Below are 20,545 nucleotides of genomic sequence, written 5' to 3' on the forward strand. Positions count from 1 at the left end.
TTAATGCATTTACATCTCACTAAACCCCTATGAGACAGGAGTTCTCAGTAGCCCCATTTTATAGATGAGGAAACTAAGGCTCAGAGACTAAATAATTTGCACAGGTTCTCCAGTTAAAAGCAGGATAACTGGGATTGGTGCCGAGACAAACTGGTCCAAAGCCCACAGCCTCAATCACTATGGTAGGAACGTGAACGAATTTTCTACTTCTCCCAAAAATGCCCCTTCTGCTCCAGCCACTGTGGTCTCCCACATACTTATTCACTCATCAAACATTTTCTGAGTGCCCCCAAGGTGTCAGGTACTGTGTTCAGACAATGGAGGAACAAATAAAATGTCGACGCAAATAATCCATAAAAAATCTATAAAACCAACTTGGGGTGAGTTTACTATGAGCCAAACTTTGAGGACCATATAGCCCAGGAGAGTCCTTTCACAAAGAAATGGAGCACTCCAAAGAAGTGGGGTGTACAGCATGGTTATATACCATCAAAGAGCATGGACCACATGTGATTGCAATATCCCTTTTACAATAGCCGCAACCTTGACCTGTCAGCACCTCCATTGATGGACACAGTGGGTATCAGGTCTGCTGTCTCCATGGGCGTGGCTGTTGTCTCGAGTTGGGTGGTCACAGGATGAGCACAGCAATCAAATTCTAGCCTAGGGAGAAATGATTATACTTAAGGAAATGCCAATGTGGGGGAAGTTGCATTTACACATTAAGGGCATTGCTTTTGTCTTTGGGACATGTTAATTTCTTAGGGCGGATATACAATGGATGAACAGAGGCTACAGGCCCCTTTTGGGGGAAAAAAAAACAATGTCAGGCCCAATTAGTTTTACACCAAATGGCTTCCTCATATGCCCCAATGTATCCTATTGCTGGTCATTTATTTATTAAGAAGAAGGATAGTCTCAGCTTTAAGGAGCTCACTGTCTATGAGACATGAATAAAACAACAGTTATGGAAAAGTAGATAAGTATATGGTCCCAGAGTAGGGAAATCAAAATGGGTCTCTAGGTGGACCTCTCAGGAAAAGTCTCCAAGAGAAAGGAACATTTGACATGAGTTTAGATTAAGAAATAGGAATTAAGTTGATTAAAAAACAGGGTAGGAGGACAGAAGAAGCACATATAAAAAGACAGATATAAAGGATCTAAATCTTTCAGAAAATCTGTGGTATTTTTAAGGCTGGAACAAAGCAAACATGTAGGACAGAGTGGGTGATGAGGGTAAAGATGAGGACAGCAAGGGAAAGCCTGCATGTCCAGCTCAGGAGTCTGAATGTTCTCTAGGCTACTCTGAACAGTCATTGAAGGAGTCGAAGCAGATATCAGATTTAAGCAAACTTGGATTCTAGAATGTAACTCTGGAGGCATGGTAGAGGAAAGATTAGAAGAAATTAAGACTGGAAGTAAAGGGACCTGTTGGGAGACTAGGCAGCAATCCAGATAAGATAGGCCTTGGCTCAGGCGTGGGGCCTGCAGGTGGAGGAGGCCAGGAGGTCGCAAGCAGTGCTGGGCTCCTGCAGGAGGAAACTGAGCTGCCTCTCAGTCACGGGAAGACTGTGCCTGTCATGGCCTCCCCACCCCCATGCCCAAATGCCATGTTTCTTTCCACTTCTGTACCTTTCCTCTCTTCCCCATCTGAAATCCTCACTCTTTCTTCCCTCCACCTGCCCAAAAGTGGTCCCTTTGAGGACTTGATCTAGTCCATCTCTCTTAAGAAGCTGTCTTTAATTACAATTTCTCAATAACATTGCCATTTTTTTTAGGTTCTGTAATGCAACTTACACTAAATAGCTTGGAAGAATCAAATTACATCTTGAAAACCATGTCATGTATGTGGAGGAACTTGGAACCCTATAATTCTTTGTATTTCCTTCAATAGCTACCACAAATACCTTGCACATATAGGTCAATGGACGTCCAGTTAAGTTGAGCAAAGTAGAAGCACACTTTATAAGCTAAGAACTTTTATGAGCTCAGTTATTCCTTTAGATCAGCTGCTTAAACCATTTGTTCTTCTCCACAGGTCAACAGTGTTGCCCAGCACAAATGAATTTTACACCTTCTCAAACTCAATAGAGCAAAGATGGAGTTTCATTCCCCTGCAAGCCTTACTGCCTCAGAGAAAGGGAAAAACAACATGTGACATCTAATTCTTTCTTCACATTCTCATCTCAAATTGCAACCGATTTCCAAATGCTAACTGGTTTTCATTGTTAAAACTGACAGAAAAAATTTCCCATTCTGGCTTTGTTTCTTTCCTTTTTTGTGTGAGGAAGATCAGCCCTGAGGTAACTTTTGATGCCAATCCTCCTCTTTTTGCTGAGGAAGATTAGCCCTGGGCTAACAATTGTGCCCATCTTCCTCTACTTTATATGGGATGTCACCACAACATGGCTTGACAAGCAGTGTGTCTGTGCGTGCCAGGATCCGAACCTGTGAACCTGAGGCCACCGCACCCGAGTGCATTCACTTAACCGCTCCACCACAGGGCTGGCACCTCTCTTTATTTCTAAAGCTGAAATGTCTAAATCTTTCACTGGGCTTGTTGGAGTTTCCATAAAATGAAAAAGTACATTCCAGAAAAATCCTTAACTTTCCAGAATAATCCTTAATATAGTATGGTAAACACCTTTGCAAAATGTCACAGATTTTCAATGTCAGTGCCTCCACAAGGGTATCTTTGCATTATCTCCCCTCCCAACCACGTGTCACTTTGCTCCTCCCCAGGCTCATGGGGTCAAAGTGTTTACTGAGCATTAGGAATGATCAGAGTCTGAGGGAGACCTCAAGGATGACTAAGCCATATTTTCTGACCCCAACCATCACTTTCCATCTCTCCTTTAACCTCTATTTTTCTCACTCTGGTTTCTACTTTAGTTGTGTACTTGTCTTTTGAATTGTTGTTTTGTGGTTTATAATTACCATGTAAATTCATGTTACATTTTGCCTTAGAGTTTAGAAAGAACTTAGATTAAACAATGTTTTTTCCCAGCTCTTTGATGTGTCTAATAACTTCCAACGCAATTCAAGGGGTTTCTTGTTTTTAAGTCTCCATCATTATTCCTTCAGAATTATGTTTACCCACACTTTTGATCTGACCAATGCTGCTTTACCCTTTGAACTTTTCTATGCCAAGACTCACATGAGGAATCCCTCGAACACCATCAGCTAGGTGATCCCACATTCCTCACATCTGTTTTCTTGATTTGTTCCTAAGTAAGCATGTTTCTGAAACTAATAATAAATTGTACCAAGTGGTCATTGCATAAAAAGCACTATCACAGATACCTTAAAGAGAACAAATGGAAAGGAATATTCAATTCCTCAGATAAGTTTACAGTCAAATGAGGCATTGAGGGGACCTGGGGGCACTGATCAGAGCAAAATCCTAAGAGAAGAATTTTCAGTCCATTTCAAATGAGGTTAAAACTGGAATGAGATAGTATTTTAACAGTTATCTGAAATCATAAACATTTTTCTGACCTTTGAGAATTTATTTGCATATAAACTGTACAAAATGTGGGGAAAGAGAGTGTTGATATTGTTCAATTTCTTTTTATTTTTCAGCACTTTGTAATAGATGTGGCGATTCACAATTAATAAATATCATAATGTGGAGAGACCCAACTTTCAACAGTCTGATATTATCAATTCTTACACAAAGCTCGAGTTTTAAAGATCAAAATTCATTTTAGTTACCTCTCATCTAGTCCATTTATATCAGAAAGTTGTGGAGTTTTAGGAAAATACTTCAAAACACAAATTTTATATGTAATTTCAAAAGCAAAAAATGAGTTAAAAACTGGATGGTAACCAGTTTTGCTACCATATATTAATCTTTAACATGGGAGCAAACCATTTTAGAGAATATAATTGATATTTGCCTATTTGTATATTGTAGAATGTTAAAGGATTTACAGTCTTAATAATAATTTCAAATACCAGAGAATAAAAAACAGGAGTTTAAGTTTTATGAAATGGTTATTTATTTATATATTTTTTAAAGATTTTATTTATTTATTTTTCCCCCAAAGCCCCAGTAGATAGTTGTCTGTCATAGGTGCACATCCTTCTAGTTGCTGTACGTGGGACGCGGCCTCAGCATGACCAGAGAAGCAGTGTGTCAGTGCCATCCCGGGATCCGAACCCGGGCCACCAGCAGCAGAGCGCACGCACTTAACCGCTAAGCCATGGGGCCGGCCTGAAATGGTTTTTTAGACATAGCAGATTTCAGAGCATATTACTTGAAAATAAAACAATCAGTTAGTGAGGTTTAAGCAATGTGGTTTTCTTTTAAACTTGCTCATTCCATGGGAGCATCAATAAAAGCCCTCCGGGAGTGGCTGACACTCTTGCCTTCCGCCTGAGCACCAGCTGTATTTTCTTTAAGCATCAGACTCTTGGGCAACACCATAGCCCTCAACTCCGTTTAGTTGAGAAAAGGCTTTATGAGTCTTGTGTTTTTTCTAGGGGTATGGAGCTCCCAGACTTATTAACTACAGGGAGAGAGTAAGAGTCAGAACACATTCAATAAACTCCAGTGTGCTCAGGTGAGAGGACAGGTGCCTGAACTCACATCTGAAGAAGAATTTAGAGGATGCTTTCTGACTCTGCTTCGTGCCTCTGACTAAGCAGTCCTGGACATCCCCGTTACGGCCACTGAATAACACAGGCAGCCTTGATGGACCAGAAGTCCTCCTATGTCCATCATTTGTGCAGAGCAAACTGGCTTAAGACCTCTCGTTTCCTGCTGCAGTGGTAATTTACAGAGATACAGAACTGTCATCTAGTGAATAAAAAGAAAGTAGCAAGGTGTTTGACACGAAAAGTGACATTCTGAGTTTTTTCAAAAAGAACAGTGAAGCACTAAATTTGGTAAAGTTGACACGATGTGGCACACGAAAGTTATAGTAAACATTAATAATGTGTAGGTGAACTAATCAGTTGCTCTCTATGCCTCTAAAACATGTCTTGACATCTGACTCATATATAGTACAGTTTAAATATAATAGAATATCTTTGGAAATAACTTCGCATCTCATCTCATCCAATGCTGTTTTCAGGAGCCGGTATTAAATAGCCAGATGGTGAGTACCCATGTTGAAGCACCCTTTTTATCACAGTAGAGAGAATAGGAGGCATAAGCCCAACGGACTGATGTTCAGATCTTCCCTCTTACCCTTGATCAATTTTGTAAACATGGTTTTCTTTATTAAATATGAATTATAACAGTTACTTTAAAGGATTACTGTAAGAATTGCATAAGGTAATACAGTAAAGGAACTGGCGCACAGTAGATTGATAGTTAATTCTCCTTCCCTGTCTCTCTTCTAAGAAACATACAGAAATAATCTAAGAAGAGAACCCGTCTATAAAGTAAACTTATGACAAAAAGTCAATGGCTCCTGAAGTAAGGGACATCATTGTTGAGTGCTTAACCTCAACTGCCTCCAAATACTGTTAACTCTCAATTAATTTTATGAGTTTTCTGTCTTCCAGACACTTCACTGGCTACAAGGAAAGGAGAAGGTGTGAAATTTAAATTGATTTCACCCTTTAATGGTCTAGCTGTAACATCAGGTGTTTTAAATCACCTAGTTTTTCAGGTTTCCTGCTTATTCCTGTATACTTTACCATGGTTCACAGCCCGAGAAAATTAGAAAATCATTATAATTTTACACACATGAATATATATCTTGACTATTACAGCTGGACTCTTAATATATAGAGCAATGTTGTACATGTTTTGTCCTTGTGGATAGTACAGAATACTTTTGTTCAGGTTTTCTTTGGCATTATCATTTATAATGAAGAACTCAGTAATATACGCCCTGGAGATAAGGGTTTAGAAAAATCTAACATACTATCCGAGTCATGCCTCAAAAAAAAAAAAATAAATAAAAAGTTATAAAAATAATGAGAGGATATTTTGAAGGCACTATTTTTCTTAATTATTTCCAACTTTATTTCCCTTTACCTCTTTTTAATCTTTCTCTGTCTTATTTGCTATTGGCTAATCATCTCACAGTAATTAAAGCACCCTCAGCTGAGTCCCCCATGCCTCTTCAAGTGCCCCAGCCTGATGTAGGTCTCAGCTCTGACAAAAAGAAGCTGGAAAACCTGTTTTGTGGCACTATTCTTAAGAATATCTTTACTATTACAATAATAGCTATATTTTTGAAAGGCACCAGTGGATTACAAAATGAAGTACTTGACCAATGTTGTGTCCTCATTTTCCTTCCAGGGGGAGCACAACTTTCATGTGTAATGCAGGGCTGCTGCTTTATTGTTTTTCCCTTTCAAGACATTTTATTACTTGTAAAACATAATAGGGTTAATAGTGATATATGAGTAACAATATAAACTTACAGACAGCAAAAAGATACTATTTTAGAGTCATAATTTTATATACTGTAACAAACAGTAATACTTTCATAATGTACTATCTTGATTGATCATTAATTTTTTCCTGGTTCATTTTTATGCTAATTCATTTATTAGATTATCAAATATATACATTTGTGATCTTTATTTTCAATCAATATATTTGAAGGGACATCAGTTGTTCTTGGTAAGTGAAAGGTCACAAAAATTTTTTGATAATTTATAAGTTTGAGAAGGATCTTTCTACTTTTTATAAGAGAAGTCATTTAATATTTGGGAAAGTTCTCAAAAATCATCAAATTCTTTAATTTTACAGAAAGGAATACTACGTTCTAGAGAGCCTAAGTACGTTGTCACACACTAACCAGAAACAGACCTGGGCCTAGAACTCAGGTCTGAGTCACCTGACTTCTACTGGACCACACTCAAGGGAGAACACCCTGTTCTTACTGATAATTTCTATTACTAAGTTATTTTCAAAAGCACGGTTGGGAGAAAGTGTAAATAAATAAAACAGATGATTTTATATAAAAAGTAGCAATTGCTACCCACAATTTCTATTCCATATGAGTGTTTCCTTTCTTGCAGGTTTCTTTTTTTTAATAGTAAGTCCATTTTGGTAACAAGAAAAAAGACATAAAATTTGGCTTTTAGTAACAAAAAAAGCTTCTGTTGAAATTAAAAAGACACTAACTAATGTTTCATCTACTACAGCAACTTAAGAATATCATTTGATTTCGGAAAAGCTCTGAGAGATTTTTTTAAAACTCATATCCATGTGACTATTAGTCCAGCCAGGCACATCTCCACATGACATCTCCTAGAGTGTCCAGTTTTCTGCTGGATCCAGCTGTTGTCAGGGCCAGTGCTCTGGCTGGGTACAGAATAATGCAGCTTCTGAAAAGCATGTGCTCAGTTCCACTTCAAGGCTGATTTTCTCTGCAAAGTCTAAGTGGAAGAAAACATCCCCTTCCACATGACTGGATTTCCCTGCAGGCTTAGAGAAACAATGTGGCCTCGTCAGATGGGCAGACAGGAAGATAAATGAGAATCTGTCACAATTTTATGATAAATAAGAGAGAAAAGGATTTGACATCCTAACAAGATTTTCTTACCTGTTGAACAGCATCTGAACATATTTTTCAGAGTTTCCAAAATAGCAGATTGAGATTCTAGGTTGGAAAGGAAGAAGATAGTCAATATATTAAAAAGTAAATTTTCGCATTTCCTCAATCAGAAAACAAAACTAAATAAAATATATCTTTAAACATAAGTACCAAAATCATTCAGTTTATCTTCCAGTTATAATTCTGTATTATGAGAACATGACTGCTTTTCAATATATTTAATATGTACAGTGACTAACACTTATGCCATTAATTACTTTTGAAATTAGACTAGCCCTATGCCCTTATTGATTGACATCAATCATAATTACTTTTCTTAATTCCTAGTTTCTATTTTGTGTCAGAAAGTACCTGCTGAGACATTCACTTTTTATACTATTCACTTAGCATAAGTCTGTAAAATGATGGAGGACAACTCAGCCATCTTGAAGGATGGGGTCTCAAATGCTATATCTCACTATTGACAAATCACCTTCTGGTTTGAATGAGAGACAATGAGCACTGTCACAAGAGACACTCGAAAAAAGGGATCTTGCTCCTTTTGTCTATCCTTTGGGCGTCTGTGAGATTGCAAATTCTTCATACTGGAAAACCTAAGTGAGGACCAAGTCCAGGAATCTTTTTAAAACTAGGGGACACTTTCTTCTACATGAAGCTTGCATAGAAGCTTATAAACATAAGAAAAAAAACAAATAGCCCTCAGGGCCAACTGGGTGGGGTAAGCGGATATGTGCGCAAGCTCTGCTGCAGCGGCCCAGGGTTCGCCGGTTCGGATCCTGGGCGCACACTGACGCACCGCTTGTCAGGCCATGGTGTGGTGACATCCCATATAAAGTGGAGGAAGATGTGCATGGGTGTTAGCCCAGCGCCAGTCTTTCTCAGCAAAAAGAGGAGTGAGAGATGTTAGCTCAGGACCGATCTTCCTCACAAAATCAAACAAACAAACAAAAACCAAGATCCTTCAGGAATATCCAATGCTCCATGGATCGGAGTCTGAAAACCACTCATCTTTTCCGTCCTCCTCATTTTACAGATGAAACATAACACAAACAGTTGGTGACAACCTGAAGACTAGAGTTCGTCTCCTGACTGTCACATCACTCCCACCCCCGACTGCTGTGCAGACCAGATGCCTGACAAGAGACAGCAGTCACTCCTGGGGATAATTTAGACATTCCCAATTCAGCAGCATTTTAGTTGATGTACTTGACAAGACTATAGAAAAACAAAAGGTATTTACTACTTAAATTGTATAATGTATAGTTAAATGACATTGAAAGTTTTCATTTCACTTACAGCACAGTTTTGATGGGCCCAGGGGCCTTCTTTCATCTGCTCACACTCCCCGGCATCTCAAACCTTCTCTGCCTTTCTCCTCTTGCTCACTGTGCTCCAGCCACACTGGCTTCTTGCTGCCCAACAACATCCGAGTCACATTTCCCCCACAGCATCTCTGCAGCCCTGAGATATCTGCATGTCCTCCTGCTCTGTCCCTTCCCTCTGGGCCTTGCTCCAGCCTCCCTGTGCTCTCTAATTAAAGTAGCAACCCATTCACTCTCTAGCTCTCCCCATTGCCTGTCACTTACCTTCTTCTTGACACAGATCATCACACGATAGACTATGTAATTCACTTGTCTGCCTACTTATCCATTATCTCACTTAGCCAACAAAAACAAGTTCTGTGAAGACAGAGATTTTGTAGAAAATTTTTTCCTTAGTGTATCCCAAGCCTGGCATACAGTAGGTGTTTAAATATTTGTTGAGTAATTGTAAGAGGGAATGAAAGGAGTCATCAGAAGAATGATCACACCATGGAAGTAGGTGCCACCATGAAGAATGGGCATCCTGGGAAGGGAAAGAGGGAGGAAAGATTTTATATCAGGCAACTCGAGTACCACTGTGCCTTTACTACTTCTTGCACATCAGCTTGTCGATGTAAATAATCCATAATCAATCTATAAATCAAAATTGTGGAGAGTTTATAATGAGACAACTTTTGAGGACCATGGCCTGTGGCCTTCCTTCCCTAAGGAAGGAAGGGCACCGAAAAAGTGGGGTGTACAGAGCGGTTATATACCGTCAAAGAGCATGTATCGCAAGTGATTGCAATGTCCCTTTTACAATAGCCACGAGATCAGCCCTGCCAGATTGCCCTGCCAGAACAGCTATTGATGGACACAGCGGGGGAGCAGATCTGGTGTCTCGATGGTCATGGCTGGTGTCACGTCTGTTGTCTGGAGCTGGGTGGTCACAGGATGACTGCAGCAATCAAATCCTAGCCTAGGGAGAAATGCTTATCCTTAAGGAAATGCCAATGAGGGGGAAGTTACATTCTTATCTTAAGGGCATTTACTCTCCTCTTTGGGACATGGCAAAGCAGATACACAGTACAGGCGACAGACCCTTTTGGAAAAACAAACTCAGGCTGAATTAGCTTTACCCCAAATGGCTTCCTCATGTGTTCCGTTATATCCTATTGCTTGCCATTTATTTATCAAGCTCACTATGTCTTTCAAACAGAAATCATCGAGAATAGCATGAAGTAGTCACTTACCAACAAATGTCACTGTGGCAACAGAATATGAACAAGTCGCCTTCAAATATAACCATTCTCCCAAATACTGTATTTCACTGACTTAATCAAAAAGGGATTCTTCTCTCTTATACTGACAAATCTCCACTCTGAACTTAGCATTAGAGGTAGTCAATTTTGAATAAAGACCTTTAACATCAAAGCCAGCCAATAGTTCTTGTTAAAGCAAATCCAAACTCGGGAACACTTTTGTTTTCAGTCACCTCCAATCCTCTCAAACTCAAGATAAGGTCCCGGCGTTGTGTAGATGAAGAAAAGCTTCTCTTCCTCTTTTTCTATTCAGATAGTGCAGGGAAGAGCCCAAGGTGTCTCCTGGTGGAACACTAACAGTTCTTCACATTAGAAATGCATGCAATGTTTCCTAGCTTCTTTTCTATAGGCCGAGGTCTGATGAGATGGCCCAAGGAGCAAACATCTGGGCTCCAGCAGTAAATAAGACTCTGTGCAGTTTACCACAACAATGAACTACAACGATGTATCAGGAAATATTTTGAACACCTACACCTAAGCTCTCAGTTTCCCTCTGTCTAATTCCATGTCTACCTGAACTGAATTCACTCTTCATCACTATCCCATTTGTGACAGTTTTTATTTCCTTGAATCAGCATGTTATAACATCTAAGAGAAATTTATCAAAATACTCTCTTCAAAATAGCTAGCTGAGGGCTAGCCCCGTGGCTTGGCAGTTAAGTGCACATGCTCCGCTGCTGTCAGCCTGGGTTCGGATCCCGGGCGCAAGACCGACGCACTGCTTCACTGGCCATGCTGGGGCTGCGTCCCACGTGCAGCAACTGGAAGGATGTGCAGCTGTGACATACAACTATCTACTGGGGCTTTGGGGGGAAAAATAAAAAATAGATAAAATCTTCAAAAAACATAGCTAGCTGAATTATAGGAGTTGTAGAGGGTCAAGATTTTACGAGGAAAGTCATGTACAGAGTAACTGTACTACAAAATAAAAAGAAAATGAATAAGAACAATAAGAGACAGAAAAAATGATAAGGAATATAATAGAGAGTAAAAGTAAGAAAAAGAGAAAAAAGAAGAAAGAAGGTGTAGGAAAGAGTGAGAGTCAGGAGAAGCATGAGAAGTGGCAGAAAGGGGCACGAGCAGAGGGAAGACACCAGGCTCAGAGCGAATGACAAGTCAACTGGTTTCTGACCAGGGCTCAGGTCTAGAGTCACTGGGCTGCATCTGAGAACTCCACTCAGTTCTAACATCCTGAGAAAGACCATGCCTCATCCAAACTCGGACGACACTGGTTACCAGCGCTCTCTTCTCCCAGGACCTGCTGGAGCTTTGAGAACTGCCTCTCTCAGCTCTGGGACTGACAGAGTCCCCATTAAATATTCATCAACTGGGATGGTTGTTTTGAAAGAGTAACCCAGAGAGAACTCTATCAAGGGTACACTTAAACCTGCCAACTCCTTCACTCATCTTTCCAAAGAATTAAGAACTAAGCTGTTTAAAAAAAACCTACTGTTAAGCGAAGTAGCAGAAAACTTTCCTGGCAAACTTTAAATGTTCCATCTTTTTTGAAGTTACCTCACAAAATTCTGAGCATAGTCTAAAATTCTGGGCTCCCTACAGTTCCAAATATGTTTCAGAAATGATCTCCTCTTCATCACAAAGTAAGCCTATGCCTTATGAAGCAAAATAAACTTGGATGAGTTTTATCTTGTAGAGAGAGGGCAGCAAGAAAAAGAGTAGGATGTGCCTCTCTGCTATGAAGGATAATTAATAAAATCACACCAAAAAATATACAAAATATGCCTCTAAAACTGAATGAAGCAGACTCTAAAGAGTTTTACATTTTAAGTAAAAATGCACTTATATAAAATTATACATCAGTTTGTCTAAAATATAATCAATTTTATAGAAGAAGAATTCATTAAGTTTCATTTAAATAGCATGACATGATTAGCTGCATAATAAATGGTAGATATTTTAATTCGGATATACCATTGTCAGGGGAAGAGGGAGAATCTCCCTCTGTCCTTTTCCTTAAGGTTCTTATGGTTGGCCAAATAATTAACATGACAGGTTAGCAGGAGAAAATAATACCAAATTTAATATCATGTATACACTGGAGAAAGCAGGGACACTGCGTTTCTCAACACAATAGCAGAAATTCTCATCTTAAATACCATGTCCAAACAGAGACAAGGAGGGTGTTGGGGGTGGGGGTGTCAGTTACAGGAGATCATCACTAAAGTCCTGTAAACAAGAGAAAGGTTTATTATGTAGTTTTAAAGCCTCACCTTCCACATTGATAAGTCTCTAGAAATGAGGTCATCCCCCCTCTTCCCAATACAGAGAGGGAGATATCTTTACAAATGGAGACTTCCCTTGTAAATGATTGTCTGGTAACTCCTCGCAGGGCCATCCAGAGCATGTGGCCAGAGAGACAGAACTTCCGATAAGATGGGCTTGTTGGTGTCTTTTCTATTGTCACCTCTATCCTACATTATCTTTATAGCTGTCATGATAATAACTCCTTCCTGTAACAGATCTTTTGTTTTAAATTCTTTAGGCAGTTTGGGAGGGGAAACTCAAATATTCTTCCTGAGTTCTCTGAGTCCTTATTGTCTTCAGCTCAAATTAATCCGCATACCAGAGTGGTGCGTCCTGGGGTAGCTTGCCCTGAGCACCATCACCATGTTCTTCCACCAATGGAGGTGGGCTTAAACCTGTAATTTCCCTAAAAGGCACCAAACGTATGTTCCGCTTATTTGATTATTTAGTAGTATGGATCTGCTCCTCATTGCCAATGAAGGATGTCTACACACATGCTTTAGCTTGCATATGTAAGGGGAAATGCAGGATAAGTTTATAAAAAGAAAAATTGAAAATGAGCACTGTCTTTAGGAGATGTGGTCAATCTGTTCAAGAACATTTTCTCCCTTGGTCAAGTGAGAAGCTGAAAGAGAGAATGCTATCAGCCTCTTCCTTGGCCCCCTATAGAATTCTGCATTATCTCAATTAAAAGTGTGCTAAAGTGTTTGTAATAAACTTGGAAATGAGTTGATGATACTGTATTTGCATTACATCACACAGACTCTCTTTCTTTAGGCACGATTCAAAACACTTTTTTGAACATTAGAGGCCAGAAAAGTTTTGCTTCTCTGACAGGCTGTAGCTTTTAATCTCATGGACATGAAATGATAGAGAATTGTTCCCATTTCCCTTTCTACTTTAAACCTGAGTGATAAATTTCCAACTACCTTTAAAAACTGCAGGTCCTTCTGAAACACATTTTAATGTGCTGGTTTACTTTAGCTTCATTTCTTTGTTCTATCCTAAACTAATTTCGGTTTGATCTATGCTCCTTGTATTCCTTTTGTATACCTAGATATTTAAAATCTGCTCTAACTTATATTGGAGAAATATTGGGTTACAAATCTTTCAGACAGCATGTAAACTCAATTTTTAGGGTTTGTACACAAAAAGTTTCTGCCATGTTTCTACCAGCTCTCCTTCCATATATTTTCCTCAAGGATTTCCTGAGACAAAATTGCCCTTCTAAAAGCCAGTCCTCTGTTCACTCTCTTGGCCAGTCACATATTCATACAAAATAAAGGACTGGATTATCCAAAGATGCAACAACAATGATCAAGTGCTGATTCACACCTAGATATCCTGCTCCTGTTCTCCATGAATTTTAAAACTAAAGTTAATTTTCTCTTTCATTTTGTCTCAATCTATTGAGTAACCTTGGCACTGAGCCCCTAAACTGGCTCACAGCCTGCTTCAGCAGACACAAAACTCTCTCTCAAATGCTTGCATTCATGTGCTGAGTAGGTATTGTATTTATTTAGATCTTATTCAACAAAAGATCTTCATTGATTCACTCAAATACTTAAGTATATATTATGTACCCAAAGGTCTTGAGATGTTGTGGGTCTGCAAGGAAGACAGATATGTATAAACAGATAAATTACGCTATAGAAATAATTTGATTTAAAGAGATATGAATAAAATGCCATGGGACTCAAGGAAAACGAACCACCATAGGTTGACCTACAACTAAGATATATAGCAATGTACTGGGGCTTTGAGGAAAAAAAAAAAACCACCATGGGGGTGGATAGGGTTTATACCATAAAAGTAAAGGAAAATGAAGAGAGAGAAGTTAAAGAGAAAAAAAGATAAACGGAAAGGTTTTGTTCTTATTAACGTTTCTGCCACCAACTTTTGTAGTACACTGCTTGCTGATGTCCTTTCTAGCCAGTCTTATCCTTCAGCCGGCTTCTATAGACTTCAAAAATTTGATTGTAACAAGCTGGGGTTCTCCGTGCAGACAATGTCAAGTATGTAGGGAGCCAGGAGGTGAGCAAAAGATTCACAGGACTCTGCAGCCCATCTGCAGCTCACTGGTGGGGAGGGGCACCGAGGCATCACCTTGGCCTTACTTTCCAAGTTCACATAGAGGAGGGTCGGTTCCTTCCACAATATATGAAGGTGGAGATGAACTTCTTTCACAGAATAGATTATGGAAAAGTTAATGTGAGAGCCATGTAAAAGGCAGAGGAGATAGCACCATGAATCTGAAGTAACTGGACATGTGAATTAGTAACCAATATAAAGAAGAGCTGAAGACAAGAAAAAGGGCTAAAAACAAGTTATCAATTTTCTAAGATGGAAATGCAAGTCTTTCTTCTTCCAAAAGAAAAAAGTCATTGAACCATTTCCTTTAAAATAAAATTGAAAGGGGCCACATGTTGCAAATAATGGTTTTAACCATGATGTCAGTACACAATAATGTGTAGCAATCAGCTGTTAAGTGCACTGCAAATTGTTCATTCCTTAACAATTACGTTATCAAAGTTTGCAATTGATATATATATTTTAGTAAATAGTAGACTGTGTGCAAATCTGTCACCGTATTATTGACAATGTTACTCTTACAACTGAAAGCATGACTAGGAGCGAGAGGGTGGTGTGACCCCAGATTGCTAGAGTCACAGCAAGAAAAGTCAAGAAAGTGCCATCAGGTTATTTGGACAAAAGAATGTTATAGGGCTCTTGGGTTAATAACAGATTAATTGGAGAAAAACAAGTTACTACAGTAAATTATTGTCTACCTACCTCAGTCACCCTCTCCAAGAACACATATTTTAAAATGAGACAAGTTATTATATTTAAAATTACCGGTTCTGGAATTTTAGAAACTACATCAAATAATGAAGTAAAAACTAGGTTACAAACATCCTGGTATCAATTCCGACTACCATCTTTTACCAAAATAAAACTCTAATTATCACTAATTCACTTGCAATCTAGCCCTCCTCCAATATACAGAATCAACAACTTCAAATGTTTCATAACTTTTTATAACTTTCCTTAAAATTTTAGAAGATAATATAAATATATCTCTTGGAAAAGTTGAGAAAGATAGAGACACAAGGAAAAGTAAAGATGAAAATATTACCCTAATAAATGATGTAAAACACAAGATATGAACAACTGTTAAAAGAATTCTCTATGAAATTGATAATTCTACTATCTGTACACCTGCTTATTACCTATCAGTAATTTGATACATAAACGAATAGAATAGTGTATGTAATGGGATCAATTCTTTCAGTTGTGTGCTTTTCTTTTTAAAACTACATCTGCTTTTATGTGCTAGCTTTATTTTCAGGTGGTATCACATTAGAACACCCTCATCTCTGAAGATTTTTGCAATAAGGAACTCTACCTTGGCCCTTGATCAACTGTACTCTATGATAAAATCAGAGCCCTACATGGAACAATGTTTCCTAAATCCTATCTCCCGTGCGTTGTTCATGTCAGGGAGTATATTCCACCAAGTAAACACTAAACAGTGTTTCAATAGCATGGGATATTAAAAGGAGGACATGCAGGGTTGGGTGTGGGACCCCATTCAGTGCCTCAGTTCAAATAAGAAAGAGGTAAATGCATCCCTCCAGAGACTGGGATAAAAACAGGAAGTTATGAGACCGAGGCTCCCTCTGCAGGCCATTAAGCAGGAACCTGGAATAAAACTGTTGACACCATGGATCATGGTTGGTTTTACAGGGAGCTCACGAGGAAGTGAAGGACATGAAATAATGATGATTATAATAACAGCAGCAAACACTTCTACTGAGCCAAGCACTACACTTTGAATGTTAATTCTGTGCTTGAACATACATTAACACACATAATCCTCAAAATATCCCGACGTAGTAGATGTTGGTCTTTTCACAATTATATAGATGAAGAGACTGGGTACAGTGGCTAGAAAACTCATCCAGGTTATACAGCTCATAAATGGCAGAGCCCAAGCTCAATGCTGTTATGTTATGCTCTTTTACTACAACCTCAAGTTAAGTCTCTAATGAGTATCTCCACTGGCAACTGCCAAGACCTTAGTAGTCCCTCCATGCAGGTAGGCATGGGCATGGCAGGGACCCGGCTGAGGGAGGCTAAAACACCCGAGGTGTGGTACAGCAGTTGCCAAGTGACTTCCTCTTCTGACAGGGGTGAGAACACACCCAAAAAATCTTGGCAGCTGTCACCAAGGCTCTTTCCTTCAGAACTGGTCCACCACGAAATGGGCCTGGAGCAGGAGGATGAGCGAATAGGCCAGACTCCTTTGAAAAAAGGAGGCGATCTGCACCAGCCTTCCTATCGCCCTGGAAGTGGCACATGCGCCCTCAGGCAGAGGGCCTGACGCCTGCTCTCCTTGGCGGATTTCTCACCAGACCATGGCCTGGGCACTAGGAAGGCCAGGCCTACCCTACACCAGAGAGGAGGCAGAGACCTGTCACGGGAAGGACTTGCCCAGTTTGGCCCTAGATCCCTAGCCCTGGGGTGCCATACGCCGGTCTCGGCTCTTCTGACTCCACAGAGCCTTTCCTACACTTAGCCTGGCTGCAGTCACAAAGTGAAGGCATGTGCTGAAGCCACACTTTGTCTTTTCAGGAAGAAATGAGCCCCGGGGAGAAGCAGCTGTCCCAGGCAGAGCCTTGAGCTTGAAGGCCAGTACGCCTGTGGCCATCAGGACGAAAACAATGTTTCCAAGAATGGGAAGTGGACTTTAAGCTGAGTGGGAGCGGGGGAGGGGAGGGAGACAACAGCTGAAGCCAAGTCAAGAAGGGTGGCGATGGAACAGCTGCAGCTGGGTGGCGCCAGAGGTCCGCGCTCTGGTCAGAGACTGGCGGGAGGGCGAGGCCCTCACTCAGGACCCCTGAGGCCAGCCCTAGGCTCCGGCGGTCACGCATGCACCCTTAGCCTGTGCAGGGGTTTGGGGGGTTGAACCCAAGCCCGCAGGGCTCCCGGGGTGGCCAGAGAAAGAAGGGTCCATGGGAGAGTTAGGCGAGGTGGACAGGTGGTGCCACCTTACTCTCCTCAGGTCCCAGAGGGGGAGAGAGAGAGAGAGAGACAGAGACAGAGAGAGAGAGACAGAGACAGAGTGAGAGAGGAGAGAGAGAAAGAACCCTGACCTCTGAGTCTCTGCCTCCACCGCTGGCTGGTGCCAACTCACACGCCATCCACTTCCACCCATCACCCCCATGCTTGCCCCGGGGCCAGCCCCACCACAGAGAGGCAGGGTCCTGGTCACCACTGTGCTGTCCCTTCCGGACCTGACCCCAGTGCAGGGGAAAAGGTTGAGACAAGTCTTTCCATGTCCCTCTGCGTGACAATCGCCTTCCTCCCCTCTCCTATTCCACAGGCCCACCCATGACATCCACCTTTATCTCATTAGCTCCGGAGAGGATGCAAGAGGAGAATGTCTGCTATTGTGTGGGGAGACTCAGTTTCCCGGCTTTCCCCCATGGACACATGTGCTTCAGCTGGGTCTGATTTTCTCCAGACAACCTGTCTTGTTAAGGCTTTGGCCAGCCATAAGAACCTGAAGGGAAAGGGCGGAGGGGGGTTCTCTCTCAGCCCCCGACAGCCCGGAGCTGGGTCGGTCCCTCAGACCTGGCCAGGGGCAGCCCATCCCCCGGCGCCCTTCCCCGGAGCATCCGAGGGCAGGCTCGGCGCCAGCCCCACCCCGCTCGCCACTGCCTCTACCATCGTCTTCCCTCGGGAGCCCTGGGCAGGACAGGGACCCAGTTGTGGGAGGCCTCCAGATCTCAGGTCTAGCCCACCGCTTGCCAGGCTGCTTCCTCCTCTGACGGGGGCCCAGCACACGCCCCAGGAGACTTGGCAGCCATCCCCAGGACTATATCCTCCGGAACTCGTCCCCTTGGAAGGGGCCTGGCCCAGGTGTCAGGTTCGCCTGGTTGGCCAGCCTCCTTTGGAGAAAGCAGGCAAGCCGAGCCTGGCTTGCAGTGGTCCTGGCGTGACACCTGCGACCTCATGCAGAGGGCCTCCTGCGTGCCCTCCATGGCGGATTTCTCCCTGGAGCCGTGATCTGGGCACTAGGAAGGCCATGCCTTCCCGACTCCAGGGAGGAGGCTGGGACCTGTTGCCGGAAGGGCTTGCCCAGTTTGGCCCTAGCTCCCTAACCCTGCAGTGCCATCTGCCTGTCTTGGCATTTCAGACTCCACAGAGCCTTTCCTACACCTGGCCTGGCTGCTGTGACAAAGTGCAGGCGTGGGGTGAGGCCATGGCTCTGACTTTCCAGGGAGAAATGAGCCCCTGGACGAAGCAGCTGGCCCAGGTAGAGTCTTGAGCTGGAAGCCCAGTAAGCATGTGGCCATCAGGGCCAGAGCAATGTTTCCAAGGCAGGGAAGCGGCCTTCAAGTTGAGTGGGAATGGGGGAGGGGAGGGAGACAACAGCTGAAGCCAAGTCAAGAAAGGCGGCGATGGAACAGCTGCAGATGTGTGGCGGCAGCCGGTCAGAGTCTGGCGGGAGGACTGGGTCTTCACTGAGGACCCCCGAGGCCAGCCCTAGGCCCCGGCGGTCGTGCATGCGCCCTTGGCCTGTGCAGGGGTTTGGGGGTTGAACCCAAGCCCGCAGGGCTCCCGGAGTGGCCAGAGAAAGAAGGGCCCATGGCAGAGTTAGGCCAGGTGGGCAGGTGGCGCCACCTTACTCTCCTCAGGTCCCCGAGGGAGAGAGAGAGAGACAGAGACAGAGACAGAGAGAGAGAGAGGGAGAGAGAGAGAGATCCCTGACCTCTGAGTCTCTGCCTCCACAGCTGGCTGGTGCCAACTCACACGCCATCCCACTTGCACCCACCATCCCCACGCCCGCCCTGTGGCCAGCCCCACCACAGAGATGCCGGTTCATGGTCACCTCCGTGCCTTCCCTTCCGGACCTGACCCCAGTGCAGGGGAAACTGGTCGGACAATCCTTTACATGTTTCTCTGTATGACAATAATCTTCATCTCCACTCCCATCCAACAGGCCCACCCACGACATCCACCTTTGTCATTAGCTCAGGAGAGGATGCAAGATGAGAATCTCTGCCATTGTGGCGAGAGACTCAGTTTCCCGGGTTTGTCCCATGGACACATGTTCTTCAGCTGGGTCTGATTTTCTTCAGCCAACCTGTCTTTTTAAGGACTTGGCCAGCACTAAGAACCTGGAGGTAAAGGGCGGAGGGGGATTCTCTCTACCCATTTCCTCCCCCCCTCCCCCTCCAGGTGATGGGGTGGGGATTCCCCTCTCCTCCTCCCTTGCTCAGATATTTTCTCTTAGAACAGACAGTTTTCTTCTCTTCTTCCTTTCTCTCTCCTCTCTCTCCAGGGCTCCTTGTTACTCTTTCATTTATTTATTTATTTATTTTTAATTTTTGTTTATTGCAGTAACATTGGTTTATAACATTGTGTAAATTTTAGTTGTATATCATTATGCTTCTATATCTGCATAGATTACATCGTGTTCACCACTCAAATACCAATTAGAAACCATCACCACTCCTTTCTAATCATTGGTTTGATTTCCTGTTTGACCAGTTATTCATCAGAGTGTTTATTGGCTTATAAATTGTCTATTTTTTTAAGATATGTTGGCAGTTAATGAGCATTTTTGCATGCAAGTTGGTTAAGGAACTGGATTTCAAATCTTGCCGTTCCTCTGATGAGCTACTGAGTCAGAATTTCTGTGGTTGGCCATGTATCTCTCTTCTGGCGGCTTCACGAATAGATTGCTATGTCGAAATTGCTTGCTGGTCAAGGATAGGACCTAATTTTATAATAATATGTTTTCTTTGCTTTGGAGTAGGAAGTTTGATATTTATATGCAGGCACGTGTGTGTGTATGCTCCAAACATATTTAATGATAAATCAAGATTAACAATATATATGATTCCTATATTGACTTTTTTTGGACAAATACTGAGAAGTTAATTGAATACTCTTACTTTGGTTGTAGTTAGGTTCACTTTACTTCATATTTTTAAAATCCTTTTTTAAATATATGATACTATAATTGAACATATACATTTTGACTGCTAACCACCTTTTAGTCCCTAAATATTTTGCCTTCAGATATGTGTACCATTATACACATTCATATATAAAATTT

The 20,545-nt window shown here is 41.9% G+C and overlaps 1 protein-coding gene across 6 annotated transcripts in view; it reads right to left on the minus strand.

The window, feature by feature from the left end:
* LOC147911468 (uncharacterized) overlaps positions 1-20,545 on the minus strand; it is a 102,579-nt gene that overhangs the window by 12,690 nt on the left and 69,344 nt on the right. For 2 of the 6 annotated variants that reach the window (XM_087428106.1, XM_087428107.1), the window contains exons 2-3: positions 7,515-7,571; positions 560-663 (exon numbers count right to left, since the gene is read on the minus strand). In XM_087428106.1, the coding sequence (XP_087284232.1) occupies positions 560-663; positions 7,515-7,571 (161 nt within the window). Of the gene's footprint in view, positions 1-549; positions 664-7,514; positions 7,572-8,822; positions 8,901-9,112; positions 9,372-10,080; positions 10,850-20,545 lie in introns of those variants that run through there. The other 4 variants (XR_015551043.1, XR_015551044.1, XR_015551045.1 and 1 more) reach the window with 4 other exon arrangements.

This window comes from Ceratotherium simum, unplaced genomic scaffold (assembly GCF_057802395.1).
Source record: "Ceratotherium simum simum isolate JZ-2026a unplaced genomic scaffold, ASM5780239v1 HiC_scaffold_43, whole genome shotgun sequence".
Lineage (NCBI taxonomy): Eukaryota > Metazoa > Chordata > Mammalia > Perissodactyla > Rhinocerotidae > Ceratotherium > Ceratotherium simum.